The sequence below is a fragment of the Cottoperca gobio genome, chromosome 23, assembly GCF_900634415.1.
Source record: "Cottoperca gobio chromosome 23, fCotGob3.1, whole genome shotgun sequence".
Lineage (NCBI taxonomy): Eukaryota > Metazoa > Chordata > Actinopteri > Perciformes > Bovichtidae > Cottoperca > Cottoperca gobio.
The window spans coordinates 7,534,872-7,562,083 of NC_041377.1; the positions used below are offsets into that span (position 1 = coordinate 7,534,872).

The window sequence follows — 27,212 nt, forward strand, 5'->3', positions numbered from 1 at the left end:
AGGTAGTTTCCACAATGAACAATACTCCAGTTGTTTTGCTACCTGGGGATAGCTACTGTAAGCCATTTTGTTGAGTTGCCTCTTAGCTTAAAGCTCTCTGGTAGTCAGTGATGTCGTGTGTATGTCTAAGGTTATTAATGTGTGAGAATGCGATTCGCCGGCAGACTGGATTGAATCCTGAACACAGTGAAAGCGAGGCTTGCAGGGAACCATTCTAAAAACGCAGATGGTTTCATTATTCTTTTTAATGTCCTTGTAACAAAAACTGAAAGTAGAACAGGATGAATTGTTATAACTGTGGCGATCCTTTGACTTTTCATCTAGCTCCACCATCAGGTACATTTTTGATTTTTTTTGGTTTGGTTTATGACCAAAGACCTGCAAACCCAATGACCACCATCATCAGCTGTACTTTGTTTTTAATGCTGCTTAAACAAGACACATTAGTGGCTCTGAGACTGTTCTTGGACTAGACTGGTCCTTGGAGCTAAATGCTAACATATAAAGAATATGCTGATGTGCGGCGGGTACATTTAGGAACATTTGCCAAAAAGTATTAACACAGCAAAAAAACCAAATAAGTTGTTTAGTAAAAAGGTAGGAAGGAGTAAACCTTACATAACCTTTTATGATTTTCTTAAATACTTTTGTAATAACCCTTACATAAGCAAAACCCAGGGACAAACAGAAAGACAAAAAACTGCTTCACCTGAGATCCCTCTCCCACTTAACATTTCATGTGTGACGTCATAGCTGGAGGCCACAAGTCTTTGATCTCGACCTTCTCGTCCATCCGTATTCTGTATACAAGGCACCCCGTCAGAAATCAGGCTTCTCTTGTTCCTCGTAGGCCCTTGCGTCATGAGATGATTAAAAAGTGTTCAAATATAAAGAGACAAAAGCAAGGGCTTACAGTACGTACTAACACACATTGTTATGCATTTTTATTTCTCTCACACACGCACACACGCACACGCACACACGCACACACGCACACCACACACACACACACACCTTTCTCTGGAGTCCACAAACACACGCACACACGCCAGCAGTCCTGTCCTGGTGATGGGAATATTCCAGTAGGGGCTCTTTACAGTGCACCAGGTCCAACACCGATATAATGCTGACCCAGCCCCTGCTACTTCATCCAGTTCTGATAGCAAGTCTGATATGGTCTGATCTGGACTGAGATAATTCAGATTAGACTGAAATCCATTTCAGGTCAGGTCAGACCAGCTCCTCTCTTCTTCACCCCCCCTCTTCTGATTCTGCAGTCAATCTGTCTCCACAATGTTCTGAAAACACAAAAAGGTTCTGTTTAACTCAACAATACAGTATGCTTTTAAAGTCATTATGTTGCTTCTGGTTATTCTATACGTCTGCTTTACAACCCAAAAAGAGAAGACAATTCAAATAAACTTAAATGGGGGAAAAAGTGATATCTCACAGAGTTTTAGTTTTAGAGTTGTTTTAAAATACTCTAATTTGATATTTAATGGATAATAATCATACCTACTAACTCAGAGCAGCAAAGCCTCTAAAGCTCACAAATTAACATGTATCTAACCTGTTCAAACTGTTCTCCATCATCCTGTATCCTCCTCCCCTCCCCCCCTCTTCTCTTTATTGCTTTCTTCCTGTGTCTCCACCATATCTCAGGTATTGTTTGTTTGCTCTCCCTTCCTTGCTATTTTGTACCGTGTCCTTGGGTGTCTTGAAAGGCGCCTCCAAATAAAATGTATTATTATTATTATTATTATTAATCTGCACACAAACAGAAATGTAAACACATCCGTTTACTATTTGTTAGAGTTATGTGCTGGAACTACTTTATGGTGAACAACAGTTTATATATATCAGCCTAGTATTTCTTTTATGCACATGTTGCCAGAATAAGCTGGTAAACACAGGTTTAGTATGTACACGATGGTATCACACTTGGTAACCTTTCTGTGTGTGTGTGTGTGTGTGTATGTATGTGTGTGTGTGTGTGTGTGTGTGTGTGTGTGTGTGTGTGTGTGTGTGTGTGTGTGTGGCCTCTCACCACTGGCCCTTGGCTGCGGTGCTCCTCCTCTGCTGCGAGATGCTATAGATCTCCTGCAGCTGTTTCTTTTGGTCATCGCTGAGCGGAGCCGTCAAACACTGGTACCAGGCTGCATCAGCATTCTGGACACCTAACACACACACACACACACACACACACACACAGCACCAAAGAGAAAGGTTATAGTGTGAGAGTGTTTCGTGTAACTACAGTCGATCACATAAAGATTAGTAGATTAGTGGACTGTTTAATTGACAGACAGAAAATTAACAATTCTGTTAATTAATTAATTGTTAAAAATGATTTACCAGGTTCCAGCTTCTTAATTGTAAGGATTTGCTGCTTTTTTTCTATTTTATTTTATTGTAAATTGAAAGGACTGGATATGGGTAGAGAAAGGTATAATGATTTATTGACACCAGGGGTCTGTTAGCTATTAGCTGTTCCTATTTGCAATGTGGATGTACAGTCTAGCGTGGGATCGGGATCTCTTTCTCCCCCAAAATTGAATAAACTCCCCCAGAGCAGGATCTGGATAAAAATCACTTTTTATTACAGGTAATTTAGCGGACTTACAGTGAACTAACTACATGGACAGTCTCCCTGGAGCAACTTGGGGTTAAGTCCCTTGCCCACCAATTCATGACAATATGGTCCTCAAAGTGACCTGAACTGCTTTACTGATACTCTTAACATTCCAGAAGACATGCACTGCAACAGCAAACACACAATGGAACTGCACTTTGCATTTAAAGTAACATGTTTGTTAATGAAGTAAAATGCGTGACTGAAGGACACTGAAACAGAAAATGGTGTTCACAGAAAGTATAAATCAAATTGAATATAAAAATATGTGTATTACGTCTGTGTGTTCAGATTTGTCTGCATTATGACTCTTATTATGAAGGACCTTATTTGCCTCCATGAGCTGTGTGTCACTGCTGCTGCTGCTGACCTTGTATTGCCAAATCAGCAAACAAACTACAATAACTAACTTGCTGTTGTTTATGGGACACTGTTACGCCCTGTCCCTTTCACCTTGCACCAGATCTGTATAACGTACATCCAGAACACAGAGTACACCCTCTTTATTTCTAAGAAAGCCACATTATATTTTAGTTGACCCATCTTGTTTTATTGTTTGTGTGTTGTGGAAATGAGACATCTGCGAAGATGTGAGTTTGGAAATAGGATGTACTTTTATGATTTACAGTGCTATATTACAAAATAAAAATGTCAGATACAAGAAGTATTAAGTGCTTCATTGACTTGACATGACATCTGGACTTTGTTTTGAATTCTGACTTACGGAGCAGGGCGGAGGTGAAGAACCGATACTCGTCCTCTCCGTTGTCGTAATCCAAAGGCGTGCTGTACTCCTCCAGGGGCGTTCCCTCAAAGCCGTCATCATCCCAGTAGTCCTCTTCGTCTTCATCATCATCATCATCGCCGTCGTCACCGGCCTGGCCCGTTGGCATGTTGGACTGCTGCTGCATGGTGTTTCGGTTCTCGCTCGCCTCATCTTCGTCACTGGGAATCTCCTCTGTCCATACACAAATCAATGCAGCCGTTAGGATCAAAGCCTTCATGAAACCAATTCTCATCGGCAATTTCAAACTTTTGAACAAACGGCCAGAACACACCTCTAAAAATGAAATGAAAGGTCAATTTAAAGTCCTCACTTATATCAAAGTCATGCTTTTTTTGTATATGTACAATTGTATAATATTTCTCCAAGTGAAAAGATTTATTGTAAAAATAAATAAAAGCATGAATGTAGGTGACATAACCTATAGCTTTCTAAGCTTGATGTACTGGACCATGTTAGATAACTGAGCTATGGTGGGACGACCAAATGGCAACCATTATAGACTTGACTACAATAACCTGAAAGTCTGATCAAGAAATCATCCCCTAACACTTGAGCCTGGAAGACTGGGGAACACTTATTCATAAAATCACTGCAGAGAAACAAAGAGTCATAGCTTTAGGAAGTCCCATGTCAAAGAAGTTATTGAATGGAATTATTTGCAGTTACAGGTATTTAACTGAGAGCGAGAGAAAGCGCATGAGAGAGAAAGAGAGAGAAAGAGAGAGAAAGAGAGAGAGAGAGAGAGAGAAAGAGAGAGAAAGAGAGAGAAAGAGCTAGAGAAAGAGAGAGAGAGAGAGAAAGAGAGAGAAAGAGCGAGAGAAAGAGCGAGAGAAAGAGAGAAAGAGAGAGAGAGAGAGAGAGATGAGAGAGAGAGAGATGAGAGAGAGAGAGCAAGAGAGAGAGAGAGAGAGAGAGCGAGAGAGCGAGAGAGAGAGAGAGAGAGAGAGAGACTGTGGATGCGCTCAGAGCAGACAGGTGTTGGCAATCGGAGCAGAGAGGAAGGAACAGTGGAGGTTTAGTTTGTCTCCTAATAAATACTACAGCTCCTCAAGACCCAAGTATATTTTTTGTGTCTCTTTCCTGCAAGCCGAAGCAACGCTTGGCAGTCAACATAACAGTAACCAGTAGTACGTGGGGGAGGATGAGACCAAATGTTTGACTGACATTTGATCTGACGACTTCATAAAGTGTCAGTTGTAGAAAACTAAAATTACTTTCAGAGAGGACACGAGAGGGTGGGAGAGCCAGTCCATAAACCAATAAGTGTCAAGTATAGGGAGACGCAGCTCATAAAAAGGGATTGCAACAAATTGTAGTTGGTTTGGACTTTCAGGTGTTTAAATACCTGACAACAGGGGCAACTCTGATCCTGGTAAGGTAGGGAAATGTTGTTCTCTTACTTAGGTTTGGTCAGTAACATTGTCCTTTTGTATCTTCCCTGGTGACGAAAAGCATATTTCAAACCCAAACACGTTTAGCATTAGCTGGATGCAAGCTTTTCCATTACGAATACACCTTTCTGACCAATTTCATGCAGTGAAATCAATGCATTTTAAATAGCAGGCTGCGGGAGAAACACTTAGCTCCCACCATAGCGCTAAGTTAATGTATCAGTCTGCCCCACAAGCAGTAGACAAGGTTTAGGACTCTAATTCCTTTATGCTTGACTGAAGCAAAGTACAGCCTGCGGGGATAAGAAAGTAAATGCGGTGCAGTTAATTTGAGCTCAGGGCTGAATGAAGATTTGTGTAGTGGAAGATCCGAGGTTTGCAAAAATGGAGAATCTCATTTCATTATCATCACTAAGACAATTTATTTTCTTCTCTCTGCTTTCTGTCTGTATTCATTATACATTAGATCCTCAACCTCTGTCTCTGTCACCATCTTCCCAATTTGTCTTCCTTGCTTTTCCAATTGTCCTCATCCTGTGCTTTCCTGATTTCTTCTCACCGTTCTGGTCTTCATCCTGTGCCCCTGCCTGGGCCAGCAGGTCCGGTTTGTTGACAAGGCGGGAGGCGTAGAGGTGTTTCAGGCCCAGGAACAGGAGCAGGATTGAGGGGACGATCTGGGCGGCGACTCCCTCCAGCACTGCTGGCCGACTAGGCAGCTCCATCAGCACGCTCAGGCCGATGATACACATCTTGCGGTCATGGAGCCTGGGAGGGGGATGAGAGAGAGGAAGAGAATGAGGGAAACTGCAGGTATCCTGATACCACCATACAAGGTGCAAACTGCTCATCATCAGGAGTGATAAACATTAACACACTCACACACTGTTGGCTATGCCACCGGGAGCAATTTTAGGTTTAGTATCTTGCCCAAGGATACTCCGGTATATGACTGCGGGGGCCAGGGATCTTTCTTGGACTACGCTCATTTTTCAACTCGACATTCATTTTGAGCTCAACTACAAATTAGTAAAGATTTGTTGCTGCATCTTGCAACGCTATTGTGATCAAATCTTTTCCACAGAAACCGACAGACCTCTTCTGTGGTAGCTCCCGCTACAGTAGTGTAGTGTCCCCAGGAGCACATTTTACCAAGATGACACACCACACACCACACCTGATGTATGCATGTTAAGTATAGAGCAGGGGAAAGGCTGGACAGGAGTTAAAAAGGTACAAATATGTCCCTTTTAAATCAGGTGTTTAACAAAGTCTGGTTATTGACAGAGCACAAGTAGACACTCTATCACCAAGCAACACCTATTTAATGATGACGCACAAACACATCTCTTTGTGCCACTTTTCTATCAGACTGGGCACTTAAGGCAACAATATGTCAAGGCTGTGTCTGTCAGCTTGTTATAAAGTTATTCTGCTCCAAAACGGCCCCCTAATATAAAAAAAAAAACAATCAGTTTTGATTTTCATCATTTAAACATCAATCAAGTTGTCAGGTGTATACAGTAAGTGACTTAATATTTGCAATTTTCATTTAAACCAAAATCAGTCTACAACAGAAGCCTCCCACTCACCCCAGGAAGAACTCAGTGTCGTTCATCCACTGGTTGATGAAGTGGGCAGTGATGGGCTGAGGATTGTGTTGGAAGTGCATATTGTCCAGAGTGTGGATGAGCAGAGCTGGGTTGTAGTACAGAGCAGCAATGGCTACCTGCAGGCACATGGTCCTCAGCTCGCTGGATTTCACGCCCCGCATCAAACGCTCCAGAACTGCCTCCACGAACAGAGGGATGCACTGTAAGAAATGACGCTGCTGTTACTCTACAGGGCCAAAACCATAAGGATCCCTTTTACTCATCTTACTCTCCCTGTCAGAGAGCAAGTAAGCGCATTTCCCAAAATGTTGAACCACTCCTTTAACATAGTAATTGTAGCATGAAAAACAATAAGTTCCCCTCACCATTATTCATAACTGTTACAGGCAAAAGTATTTGTTGTTTTACCAAATACTCTAAAGCTTGCAGGATAAGGCAGTAGGACATGCTTCTTGCTTTATTCTTATGTAGCTGAGAAGATCCATTTGAAGGACATATTGGTATCCTCATGTTCCCATCAACACAATTGAAGAAAACCCTACACACTATATACTCAAAATATGAAATGGCTTCAAATGTATGCACCTTTAAATTCCACAACCTGTCATTTCTTAGGTAATATCATTCTGGTTTGTGTGTCAGTGATTCCCAACCATGGATACTTGTACCCAAGGGGTAACCCCTTTCAGTTGCCAGGCGGTACATGGAAAGATTGTGAAGTAGCTCAGCCAAATTGAAAGAAATTATGAAATGGAAATTACATTTTTGATTAAATAAATACATCCACAGATTTAGCCAGCTGTAGCATCTGAACACTTTCGATTGAGAGTATGTGAAAACTAAGCGAGATAAGTCTAAACAGTTAGCTAAAAGTAATGACGTTTTTCTTTTATTAGGATTAGGGTTAGGGTTAGGGTTAGGGTTAGATACATAGATAGCTAAAGGTTATGTGTACATTGTTGACTTAGCTTAAGGTAATGGATATATGGTTGAAACAGGTGGATGCTTTAACCATGTATCCATTGCTTTTAGCCATCTAAGGCCACTATAAGTGGTAGTACAGTACAAATGCAAACTTGCAAAGCGACTTAAACATCGACAGTTCATTAGTAATAATAGTGTCTTAAAAGCTTCTAGTTTAAACGGGTATCAATGTAGGGGTAATTCAGTTCATCTCACAGGGCTGTGAGGGGATTTACTGTGCTGAATGTACCATAGAGGTTTTCAAAACTGAAAGTTAGTCACTTTGGTGACTGATTAAATGGAAATGAAGGTCTGTACTGTGGGGGTGCGGTTTCTTACCTGGTCGATGCCTCTGCCTCTACACTGCAGGATGATGACCTCCAACAGTTTGGCAGCGTGACACTCTGCATCCTCACCTGCATCTATACTCAGAACCTACAGCAGGTCAACAGTAAAAATTGTTGCCCAGTCAAGACTCAGCAGCAGCAGCAGCACTGGGAAAACAGGATCCTTTAAATCACATTTTATGGAACTGCAAACAGCACATGAAGACATTTATTGCCTCACCTTTTTGCACATGCTGTAGATGACCTCTAAGTGCTTAGGGTTGGACAAGAGCATGTCTGTATCCACGGTAACATAGTTGTGCAAAAGAGGCATCATATCTGTAACAAAGACAGACTTTAACATTCCCACCGTTTCTTGTGGGTGATGCATCAACAAACGGCACCATTGGTTCACTGCAGTCACTACGATTCTGTTTTTTGGTTAGTAGTTAGTTCTCTTTCATATAATTAGTTTCAGTGACTTATTATGGGATACACCCCATACCAAAGCACTAATTCAATACTAGCTAACAGAAGTTGTGTATTTCTGTTTCCACAGTAACGTAAAATGGCTCTGCATTAGCATATTCAACTGTGGCCAGTGCTATAGTCGTTTTGTCTCACAGCTACAGTATTTTGAAAATTCTCAGATGTTATATACTTCAGATAATATTATTAGGAGTGGAGGGAAAACGTGTGTGTGTGTGTGTGTGTGTGTGTGTGTTAAAAAGGGGAAAGCGACAAAATATACACAAATCTATTATATGTTGTAATTTACTTCAATGCATGCTGCGCAGAGTAATCTTTAGTCAGTGGCTCTTCTGGCAGAAGCCAAGCCTCTCTATCTCTCCGCTCGCCAGCGGCACCGTCCCGCTCTGAGCTGGTGTCCGTATCAGCAAAACTCCGTTAAAAAAACCAAAGAAAATAACAATGCTGCTCTAATTACCGACCAACTCAGCGCTTTCTACAGTTACTGTGGTGTCTTCCTGGTTTTAGCAGATTTTCCCTCATCGACTTCTCACAGAACGTCATCTCAATTTATTATCATTTTGATTTGAAAGGCTTTCACGTCTCCCGTGCTGCAGTACCACTCTTTGCCTGAACAGGTACTGATGTGCTGGCAAGGGCACTGTTTTACCGAAACACAAATATCCCCATGAATATTATAAAAGCAGAAATATTTCTGAAAGTGTTTCAGAAAAGCCCTCCGTGTGGTGCATGTTCTGTAGATGTAAAAAAAGTCATTTGATTATTAGAAAACTATGTTTTTTTTCAAAATGACCCAACCAAAGTACAGTTAATTATGTATACAGTAGAGTAGATAGGACTTGGTATTACGGATGTTTTGGTAGTTTTTTATGAAATCAGTGAAAACAAGTGAAAACAAATATTTTAGAGTGACTAGACACTATTTAAGGAAAGAAACACAGTAAAGAAGTCCGACTATTTTAGTTATGAGTTTACAAAGTGATCACTGACATAAGTATGCAAAGCGCAGCAGACTTAATGTATTGTTAATGTACTATATTTCCAGAAACCAAGAGAGGGCAATCTTCTGGACTACTGAAAGTGTTATGTGTGAGACATACCTGTGAAGTAGTCGAAGCAGTCATGCTGGAAGACTTCATACAAGACGCCCAAAAGCTGCCACATCTGAGGGGAGATGGTCTGACAGGTGAGGCCGAATGCCAGCGACAAGATCTCCTCGTAGAACTCTGCATAGTACAGGAAAGGACTGTTATTGAATTTCTATCACGCATGTACGCACATTCCCAACACAGCCTGTATAACTTATATATATATAGATATATATATATATATAGAGATAGATATAGATATAGATAGATATATATAGAGAGAGAGAAAGAAATAAATAAAGAAAGAAAGAAATAAGAAAGAAATATATGAGAGAGAGAGATAGATATATATAGCAATAAATAGATATAAAATAAAGAAATAATATAAAAATAAATAAATTTATATAAATATATAAATAAATAAAATATATATTTCTATAAATATATATATTTATAGAATATATAAAGATAATAATATATTTATATATTATAGATAATAAATCTATATATATATATATAGATATATATTATTATAATATATATATATATCTATATATATATATATATATATTATATTAAATTTCTATAAATATTATTTTTATATATATATATATATATATATATAAAAAAAATATATATATATATATCATCAGTGGAGAACATGGACTTCTATAAGTGCACAAAGGCACTTTGGAGGAAATGGACCAAGAATAAACTTTTCTCTTTAAACTATGCCAGGCAGCCAGGGGGGGGGGGACGCAAGCAGCATGTCAAGAAGCATATTAATTAATGAACTAAACCTGTGATGAATAACCAAAATGCAGAAAACAGCTATAACCTGATTGAGAGTATGTGTGTGCATGCGTTAGTATGTTCATGTAAAAACACTGGACCGCACGTGCACACACACCTGCCATACCTATGATGGGCTTCTGCAAGACCAGACCGATCACCTGCAAACAGATCCCCTCCAGCTGCTGAGTGATCTGAGAGATAGATTGAAAAATATAAACGATGTAGTATGAAATTCCACATACAATACTGTGACAGTAAGTTCAGGTATTATAAGTGGTGGCTGTGTGCGTGTGTGTGTGTGTAGGACCTCCTTGTGGTCCTCCATGACGGTTAGAATGGTGTCTATGGTGCTGAGGATGCCCAGGGCCATGACGGTCTTGTCCTCGTTCTCCTCATACTCCTCACTCTGTAGGACCCTGGTGAAAATCTCTGCCTGCCAAACACACACACACACACACACACACACACACACACACACACACACACATTATGTCTTCTGCAGTAACAGACAGAGACATCAACACACAGAGATACAAACACAATACATCTGCAAGTTTAAGAGGGCCAAATAGAGAGCCGTACTGGGCCTCCTCCGATTCCCTCTTAGTTAAGACCGGTTTCATGCTTCTTGCGGCAAGCCCGATGGGCGCAGTGCCCGCAAGAAGCATGAAACAAGCACACCATTAGCTCTGTCAGCAATATTGCCTTTCTTAGCGCGGATGGCACTGTTGGCACTGTGAGCTGCCAGGTGCCAGCTCAGCCATTGCCATGTTGAGAGCCATGTTGAGAGCCATGTTGAGAGCCATGTTGAGAGCCATGTTGAGGCAATACCTCAATCATAGATATGCTCTGAATTCCGTATAGAGAACCTTTAAGGCTTTGTCATAGATAAGAAGTGTGCGTTTTGTGTCCCTACCAGGTTCTGTGTCATGTCTACAGCAATGGCAGCCACCTCCTGGTTGTACTCGCAGATCATCTTCTGAATGACGTTGGTCAGGTCATCATTCTCAGTCTCTTTTACCACATGCAGCAGCTCCTGCATGACCGGCCTGATGTACGGCCTGATGTACAGTTTGGCTACACACACACACACACACACACACACACACACACACACACGCACACAAACACAAAGCATGGGACTTTGTTAGACTTTATCGTGCTTCGTCATTTTGATGTACAGGGTTGTACAAATTCTGTCATGATCTATTATTACCAGTCATTTTACTTTTAATTTGAATGATGATAATACATAGGCCTATTTAAAAGGTGAAGTCTGTGATTCGAATATAATACACTGTGGAATCATCACAGTATGCGTAATTTAATAACAGAATATATATATATATATATATATATATATATATATATATATATATATATATATATATATATATATATATATATATATATATATACACACACACCGATATTTCGACATGTACTGGCTTGTTTAAAACCTGACCGTTTCTTGCCATGACTGGCTGTAGTGACGCTGCTGCACTGTATATTGCGATTTCCCCTTGTTTTTAGCTTTTATGCTAAGCTAGGCTAACCACTTCCTGACTCTTGATACGAGTCTTCTCACCTCTCTTTGTCATATATGCACTTTTTTGCATTTGACACATTCATCCAGCCTCATCCTTTTGAAGTCCATACCTGTTGTTCTCTTCAGAATCTTACAGCCGTATCAGCTGATTGAAGTGGTCAATTATTTGATGTTAGTATCACCTTTGAAATACAGAAGAAGAAAAAAAACAAGCATATTCCTCTCCTGACCTTGTTCCTGGTTGCTGACCAGCGTCTGCAGAGCGATGGCAGCTTCAACCTTAACAGGCATCTCTTTGTCCTCAATCAGATCCTGTTTGACCAATTCAACGGCGTTTCTCAGCACAAGCTCATCATGAAAACGTAGTGGGCTGAAGCAGTGAAGCACCCAGCACGACTGACGAAACACAGCAAAGAAGCACACATTAATACAACACCCAGACATGTTTCATCTCAGTCCAACCACCACTACAAGTGTCCACTGCTGCAGTCAATGATGCCCCACCAAGTGTGTCAGTGTAGATGACAATCTGTAGTGCTGACTGAATGGACCACCCAAAGGACTTTGTCGAGGATAGCCAGTAAAAGAGTTTAAACAATAAGAAACAGCAAAATAGCAGGCTTCACCAAGCTGCTGGTTTCACTCAAGAGCACCTTTACTAGGACTCAAACACAGAAATTAGGTTGGACATTAGAACCATGTTTCTGCTGGTCTGTGAACATTGTATGTCATTTATTCAACAGCAGCTGCTGAAAACAGTACAGCACAAACCAAAGTCACAAGTGTAACTTACCTATATATTATCTGGCTAAGCATCACAACACATAAGGACTGCCTTCTTTCATCGACGTAACATTGAAAAAATAAGACACATCCTGTCTCAAAATGATGCGGAAAAACTAGTCCATGCATTTGTTACTTCAAGGCTGGATTACTGCAACTCATTGCAATCAGTTTGTCCCAAAAAAGTCGCTTAAGACTCTTCAGTTGATCCAAAATGCAGCGGCACGATTTGATTTGATATTTCTATTCGCATTTAACGGTCAATTATTTTATTTAAGTTCAAGTACACCACTCAGAAGTAACATTTTCAAAATATATTAATCACTTACAATCATGAAAAAAAGATATTTTAGTCACTTTTTTTTTTTACTGTGGGATATTCAGATGACAGGTCAGACTTCTCTGGTATTGGGGTGTACAATGTTTATATCCACTGTAAGTATCAAATGATTTAATGTCTGGTATAAGAAAATAACTACAGTATGCACAGTTACACTAACCGACACCACAGAAACCTTAAATCAGTCAGTTCTTGTATGTATATATACTATCCAGGTTAAAAGCAATGTGGATCTCTCTGTGATGTACTCTGAACAAAGTGATAATACAATTAGCCCTGTGAAGGAAGGATGGGGGGTGGGGGGCGGGGGTTTCACTTACCCTAGCTCGCAGGTAACACATAGGAGAGTTGAGCAGAGGGAAGACATAGTTTTGCAGCATCAGCTCCATCTGCTCCCTGTACATCCGCTTCTATAGGATGAGACGCATACACACAGCACAGCATATTACAATGCACCCAAAGGGGTCTGATCTGTTCTACAGTAGAAACTAATTAAGTCACACACAAAAGTGTATCTGATGATGTGTGTACCTTCAGTAGGAGCTCAGCCAGGGCTCCAATGCAGTGCAGTGCCCCGTCCTTCTTGCGGGGGTCAGCAGAGGGGTCCATCAGTATCTGGTGGCAGAACTCCATCATCTGAGGAAGAACCTGCCGAGAGAAAAGCACAATGGTCACATGTACAAAGGTGTGATGCAGAAATCAAAGCTTATTGTACTGTTGTGACTGAGAGACACCACTGTATCCCTTCAAAACATAAATAACTGAATTGCAGGGATGCATAAAGTACCCAGAAAAAGTTTCATTGCCGTAATGGAGAAATATCTATTTAAAAGTCCTATAATGTTTACTTAAAGCTGCAGGGTCAAGTCCAAATCCTCAATTTTTGTCCCAAATCAGTTATTTTCTATAGGCATTAGCTTAACATTGCCATACATCATTGACAGATAGACAATACTGACTTGTGTTGAGGTTTTATTCATTTCATGTGAGCAATATTAACTACTTAACACTAGCTCTTCGTTAACATAAGCTTAAACTATAGCTAGCCAAAGAGCATTTACACCAACCTCAATTTACAGTTCTATGCCTGTCCTAGAATATCAAATTGGAAACGATTGCATCTCCATCTGTGATATTTGAGTTGCATGTCCTGAATTTTGCCATCTTTGACAACAAAACAGTCTGTTATTTTCCTGATAACAGAAATACTCAGGTTGATTCACCGCTCACCTTTTTACAACATAACTTTTAATCAACATATCGTTGTCATAAACCCACCAGTAACCACAGCCATCAGATAATTGTAGTGGAGTAAAAGAATAGTCTCATAAAATGTATATACTCAGTCAAAGGAATTGTTGTAGTAAAGTAAATGTGTCCATTTCCTCTGGACTGGTGCTAAATGCTCCTCCTCACCTCCTTCCTCTTGCGGGCAGCTTTACACAGGACACTCTGGGCAGCAGTGGCTGGTAGGGCATGGTCATCATAGAGGTCTACAACAAAGACAAGTTCACACTCATTCACACAAAGTATGGGATAGAACAACATGTTTAAAAACATGGCGGGCATCCTTCCTCCACCATTAAGAACTATGGCAATGATACAGGTGAAAGGTCAGAACTACAAAGTGTAGTTCATACTGTGAGTTTTGCCTGTGGTCTAATAATGTATTGTACATGACTGACTAACAACTGCAAGAGGATTAAACCGAAAAACAACATCATTTACAAAATGCTCCCCAGACCTACCCGCTACCAATGACATTTGGGAGCAGATATTTTGTGCCTCCTCGTCTCTTCGCTTTTCCATCCTCCGGCTTGTGACCGGGAAATCGATCCCAATTCCTAAAATGCACCTCGAGGAGCAAGGAGGCTTGCCAGAGGAGAGGAGCTATGAGCGAGGATACACCCATGTATGTATATGTATTTATATGTATATATATATATATATGTATGTATATATATGTATGTATATGTATATGTATATGTATATGTATGTATGTATATGTATATGTATATGTATATATATACATATACACATACATACATACATACATACATATACATATACACATACACATACATACACACACACTATATTATAAATTATATAATAAACTATAGTATAAATTATGTGTGTTAAAAAAAAAAGTATGACATCAATTCTTGTCTCATTGTGAATGTAATTAAAAATAAAAAAGTTGTCCACACTGTTATGCTGATACAGTGGTATAACAAAGCAATGGGCAGCTGATGCAGCTGTGCCACACATCATATTTAACTGATCGCTGGCTCTAAGAAAAGGATGTCATTTTATTCCATGCTCGTTGCCTCCCCTCCTCAGCTCGCATCTCCTGTGGGCGAGACTAAGACGCGAGGAGAGGCGGCAAAGAAAGGAATTGAGGATGAACAAACATGGACACTTGCATACTCATTTTGATGGTTGAACGAGACAAGTGATTTCCAGTGTCAAATGTAGGTTTGAGTAATGAAGTCACATCAGATTCATGAAGGGTTAATATTACACCGGAGTGATTGAGTACTCACTGAACTTCATGCGTATGTACTCATAAGGGTCTTCCTGCCAGAGCTTCTCATCCTCATCTTTGTAACACATGAGAGGGAAAATGACCTCCTGGCATATGGTCTGTAAGAGATGATGGTTCAAATAAGCTCAGGAGGAGAATTACAGTGGCCTAAAACAATAATCAAAAACAGGGAAAGAAATGTAACAATAGTGACGTTTAGTTTACTTTGAACAGCTAGCATCTAAGTGTTGTGCTGAGGTGTTCTCCGTGTGGCTTTTTCTCCACATCCATCTGGCGGCTCCCAGAAATGACCTCCCAACCTTGTGTGCTCTCCAAATTCAACCTCAGCCAACTAGGTTAAAACCTCACCTAAGTTAAGCGCAAATGCACAACAAACTAATGCTTATGGTTTCACATTTATTACACTAATCAACAGTGTAGCATCACAGCAGCACATATTTACATTTGAGAAGCATTTTTATGTTGGCATGACAGATTACATAGGTGTTAAATATTATTTTAAATAATACCACTGTTTTTGTATAGTTTTGCATATATTGATATGACAATTGACTTAGTTTACTGTAATAATGTTATAAAGTGCAATATTTTATTATTTACGACAGGCGATAGTGCTGTAACGCAGTGTGGCAGTGGGGTGTGGTCACGGCGCCGCCTGCTGGGGAGAGTCGGGAGTGGCTGGGGCTCAAACAGCTGGACAGAGTCAAGTAATCAACAAAACAATATAAGTGTGCTAGTAACCTGGTTCTGGTCTTTTTACTAATCATTTCTGTACTATTGGATTGGTTTATTAACACTAAATGAATCACATTGTTAATCAATGAATTGTTAATAGTAATTCAGGGGTTCAGACATGACAAACCGGGTGGTCAGCTGGACCAGTCGGTCGATTGGCTCTGCCTCTGAGCAGCGCTATTCATTTCTAAACAACAAGAGAGCACTGACACCAGCAGAGGGAATTTGCATCACCCCACTGACACCGTGCATCGCACAATTCTAGCTGGTCAGTTGTGCATGTAAATAGTATGTAAAATACTTCTGGGCACATAAGTTCATTTTCAACTGCCTATTTGCCAATGTAGGTGATTCGAGCTCCCCGCTCACCCCCCAGCAAAAGTACGCCCCTCGCCAGCTAGTAAAATAAAATCTATAGTTGTGGTCAAAAGTTTACACTTGTAAGAAACATGTATGTCATGGCAGTCTTGAGTTTCCAATAATTTCTAAAACTCTTATTTTTCTAGAGTGATTGAAGCACATACTTCTTTGTCACAAAAAAAGATTCATAAAGTTTGGTTCTTTTAAGAATTTATTATGAGTCTACTGAAAATGTGACCAAATCTGCTGGGTCAAAAACGCTAATATTTGGTTACATGTCCCTTGGCCATTTTCACCTCAATTAGGCACTTTTGGTAGCCATCCAGAAGCTTCTCTTCTCTTGACAGAATCGGTGCAGTTCAGCTAAATCTTTTGGCTTTCTGACATGGACTTGTTTCTTCAGCACTGTCCACATGTTCTCGATGGGTTTAAGTCAGGACTTTGTGAAGGCCATTCTAAAACCTTCATTCTAGCTTGATTTAACCTTCATTTACCACTTTTGATGTGTGTTTGGGGTCATTGTCCTGTTGGAACACCCAACTGCAGCCAAGACCCAACCTTCTGGCTGATGATTTTAGCTTCTCCTGAAGAATTTGGAGGTCATTTTTAATTCTTCATTATTCCATTTACTTTCTGTAAAGCACCAGTTCCATTGGCAGCAAAACAGGCCCAGAGCATAATACTACCGCCACCATGCTTGACGGTAGGCATGGTGTTCTTGGGGTTAAAGGCCTCGCATTCTCTCCACCAAACATATTTCTGGTCATTGTGGCCAAAAAGCTCAATTTTTGTTTCATCTGACCACAGAACCTTCCTCCAGAAGGCCTTTTCTTTGTCCATGTGATCAGCAGCAAACTTCAGTCGAGCCTTAAGGTGCCGCTTCTGGAGCAAGGGCTTCCTTCTTACATGGTAGCCTCTGAGTCCATGCCGATGTAAAACACGCTTGACTGTGGACACTCACACCTGTGTTCTAGCAGCTTCTACTTCATAGCAGATCTGCTTTTTGGTGGTTCTCAGTTGAATCTTGACTATCCTGACCAATTTTCTCTCAGCAGCAGGTGATCGCTTGTGCTTTCTTCCTGATCGTGGAGGTGACACAACTGTGCCATGCACTTTATACTTACAAACAATTGTTTGCACAGTTGATCTTGGGACCTGTAGCTGCTTTGAAATGGCTCCAAGTGACTTTTCTGACTATTTCAAGTTAATTATCCACTTTTTCAGAGCCGTGCTGAGCTCCTTTGACCTCCCCATTGTTTGTGGCTGAGTCTAATGATTGCATCAAATGAGCACTATTTAAATGGGCTCACCAGCTGTAGTTAATCATAATCACTCACAAGAAGTTAAGAGGCCATGCCACAAAGCTCATTTGATTGACACAACTTTCTACATTACCAAAATTAATATTTCATGTTGCTGTATGTATATTTTTGACCCAGCAGATTTAGTCACATTTTCAGTAGATCCATAATAAATTCATAAAATAATAAAACTTCATGAATCTTTTTTGTGACAAAGAAGTATGTACTCCAATCACTCTTATCACAGAAAAATAAGAGTTTTAGAAATTATTGGAAACTCAAGACTGCCATGACATACATGTTCTTTACAAGTGTATGTACACTTTTGACCACAACTGTAAATGCAGACAGAACAATAAAAATACTGAACATAATAATATTGAAGATTAAAGTACAGTATGTAAACATGTTTTAATAGAAAACTGAATTAAAGAATTTGCATAATATGTCATCTTTGAATGCAATTTAATAATAATAATAATAATAATATAATATTTAAAGGTACTTAAAGTTGTGCCAACTTAACCCATTTAGTGTGCACTTAGTATAGAACAATTAAAATGTAATAAGTACATCTATAAAAAGCACAACTTTCACCTGGGGCAGGTCAAGTTATCGAAAGGTTTTAAGTCCCCTGGGAAAGTTGCCACGATGGAAACGCCCCAACAGTCGACAGGTCTACCCTGACTTGATGTGGGGGAACTACAACCCTACACATTAATCTTGGTCTAATAGGGTTCGGACTAAGAATCAGCTCTAGCAAGATAAGACTGAAGAGTTAGACTGGCATGTCTCTCTTTATCAAGATCTAAATAACTTTGTTGTCCCAAACAGTGGGAAACGTGTCTGAGACTTTTCACCCATGGTGCAGCCATGAAAATACAACATTCCAGATACAAAAAAGGTCTTAAAATTAAACCCATCAACAGCAATAATAAAAGCAAGGCAAGGTCCCATGTATCATGCAGTGTCCATCTTTTATCTGCCGCCATTTAAACGTTTTATTGACACAGGGATAATTGTATAAAAGAAAAAAGATGAAGTTGGGACGTTGTGTAAAATGTAAATAAAAACAGAATACAATGATTTGCAAATCCTTTAAGACCTATATTCAATTGAATACACTACAAAGGACAAGATATTTAATGTTCAAACTGATAAACTTTATGTTTTTTTTACTCATTTTGAATTTGATGCCTGCAACACGTTCCAAACAAGCTGGGACAGGGGCATGTCTACCACTGTGTTACATCACCTTTCCTTTTAACAACACCCAATAAGCGTTTGGGAACTGAGGACACTAATTGTTGAAGCTTTGTAGGTGGAATTCTTTCCCATTCTTGCTTGATGCACAACTTCAGCTGCTCAACAGTCCGGGGTCTCCGTTGTCGTATTTAGGCAGGCCAGTCTAGTACCCGCACTCTTTTACTACAAAGCTACGCTGTTGTAACACGTGCAGAATGTGGCTTGGCATTGTCTTGCTGAAATAAGCAGGGACGTCCCTTAAAAAGACATCACTTGGATGGCAGCACATGTTGCTTCAAAACCTGTATGTACCTTTCAGCATTAATGGTGCCTTCACAGATGTGCAAGGGTGTGTGTGTGTGTGTGGGAGAGAATGTGAATGTGCAAAGTAGACAGTAAACACTGAAACGTGCACATAAATTAGATAAATAACATAAGTGTTTAGTTTATTTAGTTTAAAAGTGAGTTGTGAATATATATTAAAAAAAAATAAAAAACCTTGAATTTCAGGGGGGGCGTGGGGCTCTGTTGGAGTCCAGTCCATCTCAGATGAGCTCGGGCCGAGAGAACCACGGCGGCGTTTCTGGGTGTTGTTGCTTTATGGCTTTCGCTTTGCATGGTAGAGTTTTAACTTGCACTTGTAGATGTAGATCTGTGTTAACTGACAATGGTTTTCCGAAGTGTTCCTGAGCCCACGTGGTAATATCCTTTACAGAATGATGTTGGTTTTTAATGCAGTGCCACCTGAGGGATCGAAGGTCACGGGCATTCAATGTTTGTTTTTGGTCTTGCCGCTTACGTGCAGAGATTTCTCCGGAGTCTCCGAATCTTTTGATGATATTATGGGCTGTAGATGATGAAATCCCTAAATGACTATTGTACATTGAGAAACGTTGTTCTTAAACTGTTGGACTATTTGCTCACGCAGTTGTTCACAAAGTGGTGAACCTCGCCCCATCCTTGCTTGTGACCGACTGAGCCTTTCGGGGGTGCTCCTTCTATACCCAATCATGATACTCACCTGTTTCCAACTCACCTGCTCACCTGTGGAATGTTCCAAACAGGTGTTTTTTTTAACATTCCTCAACTTTCCCAGTCTTTTGTGAGTATGAGTGAGTATTTGCAAAACAACATAAAGTTTATCAGTTTGAACATTAAATACTCTGTCTTTGTAGTGTATTCAATTGAATATAGGTCGAAAGGGATTTGCAAATCAATGTATTCTGTTTTTATTTACGTTTTACACAACGTCTCAACTTCATTGGAATTGGGGTTTGTAATTTACTACAAGAGTAATCGTTCATGCAGGCAGCATCAGTCCGACCAGTTAGTGTATGAGGTAAAAAGGACAGGTGAACTGACACAGACCTGGGGGGGGCTTCCGTGCTCAAGGTTCTATGAGAGAACCATTAATGCTGACCTGTTGTTTGTGATTGTTTGAAAATGAGTGGTACCATCTAATAACAACAGGGCATGTGGCAGCTAATGGTAAAATGCTTACCGTGAAAAATAAAAAGGAAATGCAGATACTAAAATAAACTTTTCATTATAATTATTCAACATAACTACAAATGTCATACCCATCTACAAACTCATTCTGCATCAAGTTCCTCCATGACTGTCCTACCTGCATATGTGGTTTCATCTGTTTCCAGGTCAGTGAGTGTGACAGGCCCTGGTTGAGGTAGTTGAGGCACTGCTGCAGGACGCGAGGAGTAACGTATTGCTTCCGTCGGTGCTGGTCAAGCACCTTTAGCAGGACCTGGACACGCACACGCACACGCACACGCACACGCACAAGAGCCTGAGCAACAAATACACTAGGAAAATCTAAAAAATGACACGTGTGCTAGCATGGGTCACAAGTTTCACCATAATAGTATATCATATTGATCGATGAATCGATAAGATATTTGCTGATATCACAAAGTCGGCTACGATAACATTTAAAATTTGATTTGATTCAGGGGCCTGTGTTCGATATGAGACGATATCATATGCCCCTTTAACACAATCAGTTACATTTATGTACATTTAACATTTTATGGAAAGCGTAAAGCGTCATTTTGAAACTAAGCATGGAAAAACTTCAAAGATGAGTCTGATACAGCCGAGTATCGGACTCATCAAGAGGGCAGTGTTCAAATATGCTGAGCAGTGTAAAACACTGTGTACCTCCAAAAACCAGCTACAGAGGGCAGCAATCATTCTTTGGAATGTATTGCTAAATGTGGAAATCCATTCACAGTTCGTGATTACTTGAATGAGAGTTTCCTTGACAGTGCAAACTTGCCTCTGTCCGCAAGAACTGTTGAGGAGCATTTCTTGCACTGACAAATACACAGATGTACAGTGTGGCTGTGAATAAAAGTATGAACACATAGGGTGGTGATGGCCTAGTGGTCTGGTGGTACGCCTCCGAAACAGAACACCAGAAGGTTGTGAGTTCAATACCAGGGCATTGTACCCCTAAGCAAGGTTTAACCCAAGTTGCTCTAGGGGAACTGTCCCTGTAGTTAGTTCACTGTAAGTCGCTCTGGATAAGAGCCGCTAAATGACCTGTAATTTTATCCCACATCTCGCAGTCGGCTGACAACAGACCATAAATGTGTGCAGGGAAAGGCAGGGACAAGGATTGTACTACTTGGTAAACCCAGTTTGATTGATCACAACATGGTGTGTAACTGAAAGAGGGGATAATGCACACATAATAGTTCATGTATGTAACTAACCATTAGTACATTTTTTTTTAAACCCGCCATTAGCACACCAGCTATCTTTATCTTTTTAAATTGACACTGACATTGATACCTGATCTAAAACAAAATGTTCAAGTCTCAGACAGACGTGTTTACCTGCTGTATGCCCATAGCATACGTCTTCAGAAAAAAGTCTGCAAACTCGTAATACTCCTTTGTCACATTGCCAGGGCTTCCGTACCTGTAATTCAGACCAGAAGTGTGTGAATGGATGGCATGTGAATGCTAACTACAAATCTGCTTTCGGGTTGAGCAAGAGCAGCTCTGGACTCACCGTTCAAACAGTCTGGTGATGATGCGTAACGCCCACTTCTTACACTTCCACCACGCCAGATCAGGACGGTCGTCCTCATCAACCTCCAATGTCTCCTAACATACAAATACTTTATGTTCAGTTTTGGAGTTTGTTTAATTCACATATCTTGTTCAAAGTAACATAGTCATATTCTTATTGTATATCTATGTTTCTTGTACACATTCTTTGATTTTATAATGTTTCTTTATTTTACATTTAAATGTATCTTACTGTGTTTATGTATGCACCGTTGTACACCAAAGGAAATTCCTTGTATTTGAAAACACACAGACAGACAGACAGACAGACAGACAGACAGACAGACAGACAGACAGACAGACAGACAGACAGACAGACAGACAGACAGACAGACAGACAGACAGAGAGAGAGTGTGTGTGTGTTTCGGTGAATTTGAAGTTACAGTTATGCAGTAACTTTATAGCTGTAAACCTAGCAGTGCAGTGCTATTTGTTCGCTGAACTAGAATTACCGTCTAGTGGTTGTATCCTTCTCCCAACCAGTCAAGTTGCAGTTTATATTCATTTCTGTCCAAAATGTCATCACTTCATCCTATTGGACATTTTGTGTGAAATTATCATAATTATCATATAAATTCTTGAGTTATGGCCAAAAACATGTTTTCTGAGGTCACAGTTACCTTGACCACCAAATTCTAATCAGTTAATCTTTGATTCAAAATGGACGTTTGTGCCAAATTTGAAGAAGTTCCCTCAAGGCGGTGTTGACATATTGCGTTCACGAGAATGGGACGGACGTAGGTAACGACAGTAGTCTGTCTGAGGCATACAAATATAGTAAGAATAACTATAAGTACAAGTGGCGCAGTTTAAGTGTGTGTGTGTGTGTGTGTGTGTGTGTGTGTGTGTGTGTGTGTGTGTGTCAGTCTTACAGCGGGGACGCCTCGGTCCATTATGACTCGGAGGATTTCCATCCACTGAGTCATCACTGTGTTGTTGATCAGCTGGAGAGGCAGCGAGTACTGTAGGACAATAAGGTCAATGCTGTCACCATCACCATCCTCATCATCATCATCATCATCATCCTCCTCCTCCTGCCGTTTATGTTAAGGGATTAGCTTTTTTGTTTGTTAGACAGTTAGTAATACTATCAAGAAGAAGATCATCCTCAGTTCTCTCACAGGCTACATAAGTGAAGGATTTTAAAACTTATTTTGACATTTAGGTAGTAAGTAATTAATGACCATCATTAACGTGAGGGACACTCACATTCAGTTCTGACAGTGAATTCCTAAAAAAATGGGGTGATTGGTGGAGGGGTTGCTGATCTAATGATTATTGTGGATGTAGTTATTAAACTACAAGGAGAAATTGATTTTTATAGCCTACATCAAAAAACGCACGGTCACTGGTCCATGTATAGAGACACGCATGCACGCACGGAGACACACACACCTGTACAAGAGCATGGAAGATTTTGAGGATCTGTTTCTGGATGAGGACAGAGAAGATGGTGGCGTCGGGTAGTAGATGGCCGATGAGATGCTGAATCCTCGGCAGGAAGATCTGCATGGCTGCCAGCAATGGCTCCCTCTCATCTGCCTTCCTGTACCTGAAACGAGCACACGTACACACATTAATACAACGCATCTTGTTTGTTTAATCTGTACACAAACAGAAATGTTAATGTTAACAATTTGTTATTTCTGCAGATATGCTGCTTTCTGATATTGATTATTTTTGCTGTATGTGAAAAACAACAGAGTTCAGAGTTATTCTTTCAGCCTTGTAATCGTCTTTTCTTAAGTCTTATGAAGTATATCATTGGACCACCCTCCTTTTAAACCTGTAGTTGTGATGCGAGGGCTAATGGCTCCCCAGAAGGAATGTTCAGAGCATGAACAGGTTACTCACTCGTATGTTTTGACCAGCTGGTAGAGAGCCAGCAGGCTGCCGTACCAGCTGCCGCTGTTCTGAGACTGCAGGTACATGCCGATCTTGTCTACTATGGCTGTCCAGCGGCCGGGGAAGTCGTGCTTGATGATGGCTCGCAGACACATGGTCAACTGGGCGCTACGAACAGTGTAAAAACATATGGAGTCATGTATCGTATCAGACAGTAAGGAAGGTTATCTTTCAGTGTCTGAATAGCATTCAACTGTTGCCTCCATAAAATATATAGGAAAGTTGGAAATCCTATAAAATATAGAGGCTACATGTTTTATTGATGCTTTTGGAAAGACATTAACAGGCTTCTGTATTCCAAAAAGTAAACAAGAGACTGAAACAGATTTGTCCTGAATGACAAGTGGTGTGTGTGTGTGTGTGTGTGGGTATGTGTTCAGTCGATGTACCGTATTGACTCTGGACAGCGGATGATGCCTTCTACTATGTGGTCTCTGATCTGCTGCCGGTCATTCTCGTGAATGTTGAAGGGAAAGAGAACCTCACCCAGAGACGGCTCCCTGTCTTGCCAGTACTGACTCACCATGTTCTTCAAGTAGATGGCCGCTACACACACACACAGACACACAGACACACAGTTAGTTAAGCATGCACTGACAGACACAGTTTTGCTCTGTATCCATCCAGTTGACGCACTTGTTGTCGTGTCTGCTGAATAAAGATTCCGATACAAAACGTTTGTAATTGAACACTCAGTCCGTTTATTTCTCTTCTTGAAACAGCTGTCCCATCAGCAAACAAAACTTCACATTCAGACACACAATAACTTAACCTATGGAGCCAACGCTACCTCAGCCAACTTGTGTATGTGTGTGTCCGGGTATGTGTGTGGTCAAAAAACTGTTTACCTTCCGGCGAAACACCACCGTCGACAAACATTGGTTCCTACTTATAGCAGGAGCACTAATTGGCTCCTACAGGTACCGTCAAGCAGGAAAGTACATAAAGTGTGCAACTTTTTGTATTTTATGATTTTCAATAGAGACTGATAAGTAATAAAGCTTTAAATCTGTCTCAGCATTACTTTCTCCAGCTCTGTATTTCCAAGAAGAGTGCGAGTGTTACAGGCCACGGCCCATGCTATCTGCCTTAGGTATCTGCGGGGGTTATTATGTGGATGTCTGCACCTTGTTTCTCCCATTAGGTATGCAGATTAGGATGTGTGATCCCCGGCCCTTGATTGGCTGCAACGATACCTCTCCTCCCACCCTGATGACGACCGAGTTGTGCTTGGCGTGTACCTGTTCCGGTCCACCAATCCAAGGGACGCTGGAAAGACCAGAAGCTACAAATGCCTAGCCAGCTCTACAGTCGGGGCTGCTGGTGTTGACAGCCACATGTATTTCTGTTTGGGTCTGTGATTGTCGCGCTCAGATATAGGGTATTGAACGTAATATATGGTACACGCCATTTTGTGTTCCGTGTTCCGTGCAAACTGTCCGTTTAGTTTAGTGGGGAGTTTGATCGTCAGCCTGTGGAACAAGCTGTTTGTAGAGCTTGGTTAGGCGCGCTAGGTGCTATTTATGCTTTGTTTGTATGTTGTATGAATCCAGTTTTCACCCCGAGTTTTGTTTTAGAGTTGTTTAGGTTGGGGTTTCATTTTTGTTAGTTTGGCCTTGACACCTCATTGCTCATTGTTCCACAGTATATAATAAATATATCTTATTTTACCATCAAACATCTGGTGTATGTTACTCCCTTTACCCTCGCCGAGCCGGGGTCGTAACAGTGAGCTTGACCACTTCTACAAAACTATTTTCCGATTTACACCTAGGTGTAATCTTGATATTATTTCCTTTGTTGACTTTCATAGAAAATAAATGTAAAAACATACGGAACAAAAACAATTGTAGTCATGATGTATGCATTACAAAAAAAAAAAAACAGACCACACACACACACACACACACACACACACACACACACACACACACACACACCACACACACACACACACACACACACACACACACACACACACACACACACACACACACACACACACACACACACACACACACACACACAAGCTTGATAAATAACTTTCCTTCTGAACACGACCAATGAGCAATTTCTTTGTAAATATTTCTCAATACGAATATTAGTGCAATTACTTTGGACAACAATATGTAAGTATCATCTTTATAACTACTAATTGAATCAGGATGGAAATGGTCAAACAATGTTTAAACATTATGACTCTTCAGCAGAGAGATGCAAAGCAACGACTGTTGGACTGTTGAGAGTCTTACCTGCCTGCCGAACAGGAAACTCCACCTGCTCCGACACAATGATCTGAAGCAGGGTCGGGGCAAAGTTGATGATCTTGTACGACTGAAACACACAGAGCAGACTCAGGCGTGAAACAACCGGAGAAAGGCAGATTACCAGTCTTAAAAATGTTATGAGATCATTATTCCATTTGCCATTTTCCTTTTGAGTGCATGCGATACAATTTAAATATTGTGTGCACAAGATAATAAAATGTTGAGGTTACAACATGTATAAATCAAACAATATTAGGTAATATGAGTGATGTTTTACAATACATTTGTATTCATATACACCTTTTTTTTTTATTAATCTGTCAAATCAGTTCACAAAAGACTTGAGGACACGGTTTTGTAATATGTCTTTTCCCACCTGAAGCACTTTCAGACAAAACATAAAACAAAATATGTAACCCATCCCTTAAAAAATAAAATATATAATACACATGTGTGTACAAATTAAAAAACCTAAATGAAAACCTCATTTTAAATACAGTGCAAACCTCTTATAGTGATCATGTCTGTCCTGTTCAAATTGATCACTATAAGAAGATTATAACCGGTTATAAGCCATTTTAATGCCAATTAACACCTAATTGACATTTATATATTTATTCAATGGCTATAAAGTAATCAAACAGACAGCTTCGTTATCTATTGGCTGGTCATACTGGTTCAAATGTTTTTCGAAATACTGTCCAAATGAAATGACTTTGTGTAATTCAAATACACTATAATACAGTACAGTGCCAACTTATATAAAATATAGTTTTAGTATATAGCCTAAAACAGTATTGTGTCATTTAGAAATACAGTAACGTCAGTATTGCAATAAACTGTATACTATTATTGCAGAGTATAAAAATGAAAAGACACAACATAAATACTGTAGGTGGACTACTTTATTACTATAAGGGAATTATTAAAACAGCATTTGTACAGGAATGGTAAATGGACTTGCATTTATAAAGTGACTTTCTAGTTTTCCATCCGGTCAAATCT

The 27,212-nt window shown here is 40.2% G+C and overlaps 1 protein-coding gene across 3 annotated transcripts in view; it reads right to left on the reverse strand.

Annotated features, from left to right (window-relative positions):
• Positions 1 to 227: 227 nt before the first annotated feature.
• The window catches only part of ipo8 (importin 8), a 28,109-nt gene continuing 1,124 nt past the window's right edge, over positions 228 to 27,212 (reverse strand). For 2 of the 3 annotated variants that reach the window (XM_029462335.1, XM_029462336.1), the window contains exons 3-26: positions 26,193 to 26,274; positions 24,330 to 24,486; positions 23,890 to 24,048; positions 23,431 to 23,587; positions 22,908 to 22,997; positions 21,976 to 22,070; positions 21,798 to 21,882; positions 20,570 to 20,704; positions 15,300 to 15,399; positions 14,170 to 14,246; positions 13,285 to 13,401; positions 13,074 to 13,163; positions 11,861 to 12,026; positions 10,998 to 11,158; positions 10,389 to 10,514; positions 10,197 to 10,272; positions 9,299 to 9,424; positions 7,951 to 8,048; positions 7,723 to 7,818; positions 6,400 to 6,620; positions 5,370 to 5,575; positions 3,357 to 3,590; positions 2,048 to 2,177; positions 228 to 1,298 (exon numbers count right to left, since the gene is read on the reverse strand). In XM_029462335.1, the coding sequence (XP_029318195.1) occupies position 1,298; positions 2,048 to 2,177; positions 3,357 to 3,590; positions 5,370 to 5,575; positions 6,400 to 6,620; positions 7,723 to 7,818; positions 7,951 to 8,048; positions 9,299 to 9,424; positions 10,197 to 10,272; positions 10,389 to 10,514; positions 10,998 to 11,158; positions 11,861 to 12,026; positions 13,074 to 13,163; positions 13,285 to 13,401; positions 14,170 to 14,246; positions 15,300 to 15,399; positions 20,570 to 20,704; positions 21,798 to 21,882; positions 21,976 to 22,070; positions 22,908 to 22,997; positions 23,431 to 23,587; positions 23,890 to 24,048; positions 24,330 to 24,486; positions 26,193 to 26,274 (2,985 nt within the window). In that variant the 3' untranslated portion in view covers positions 228 to 1,297. The remainder of the gene's footprint in view (positions 1,299 to 2,047; positions 2,178 to 3,356; positions 3,591 to 5,369; positions 5,576 to 6,399; positions 6,621 to 7,722; positions 7,819 to 7,950; positions 8,049 to 9,298; positions 9,425 to 10,196; positions 10,273 to 10,388; positions 10,515 to 10,997; positions 11,159 to 11,860; positions 12,027 to 13,073; positions 13,164 to 13,284; positions 13,402 to 14,169; positions 14,247 to 15,299; positions 15,400 to 20,569; positions 20,705 to 21,797; positions 21,883 to 21,975; positions 22,071 to 22,907; positions 22,998 to 23,430; positions 23,588 to 23,889; positions 24,049 to 24,329; positions 24,487 to 26,192; positions 26,275 to 27,212) is intronic. The other variant, XM_029462337.1, reaches the window with a different exon arrangement.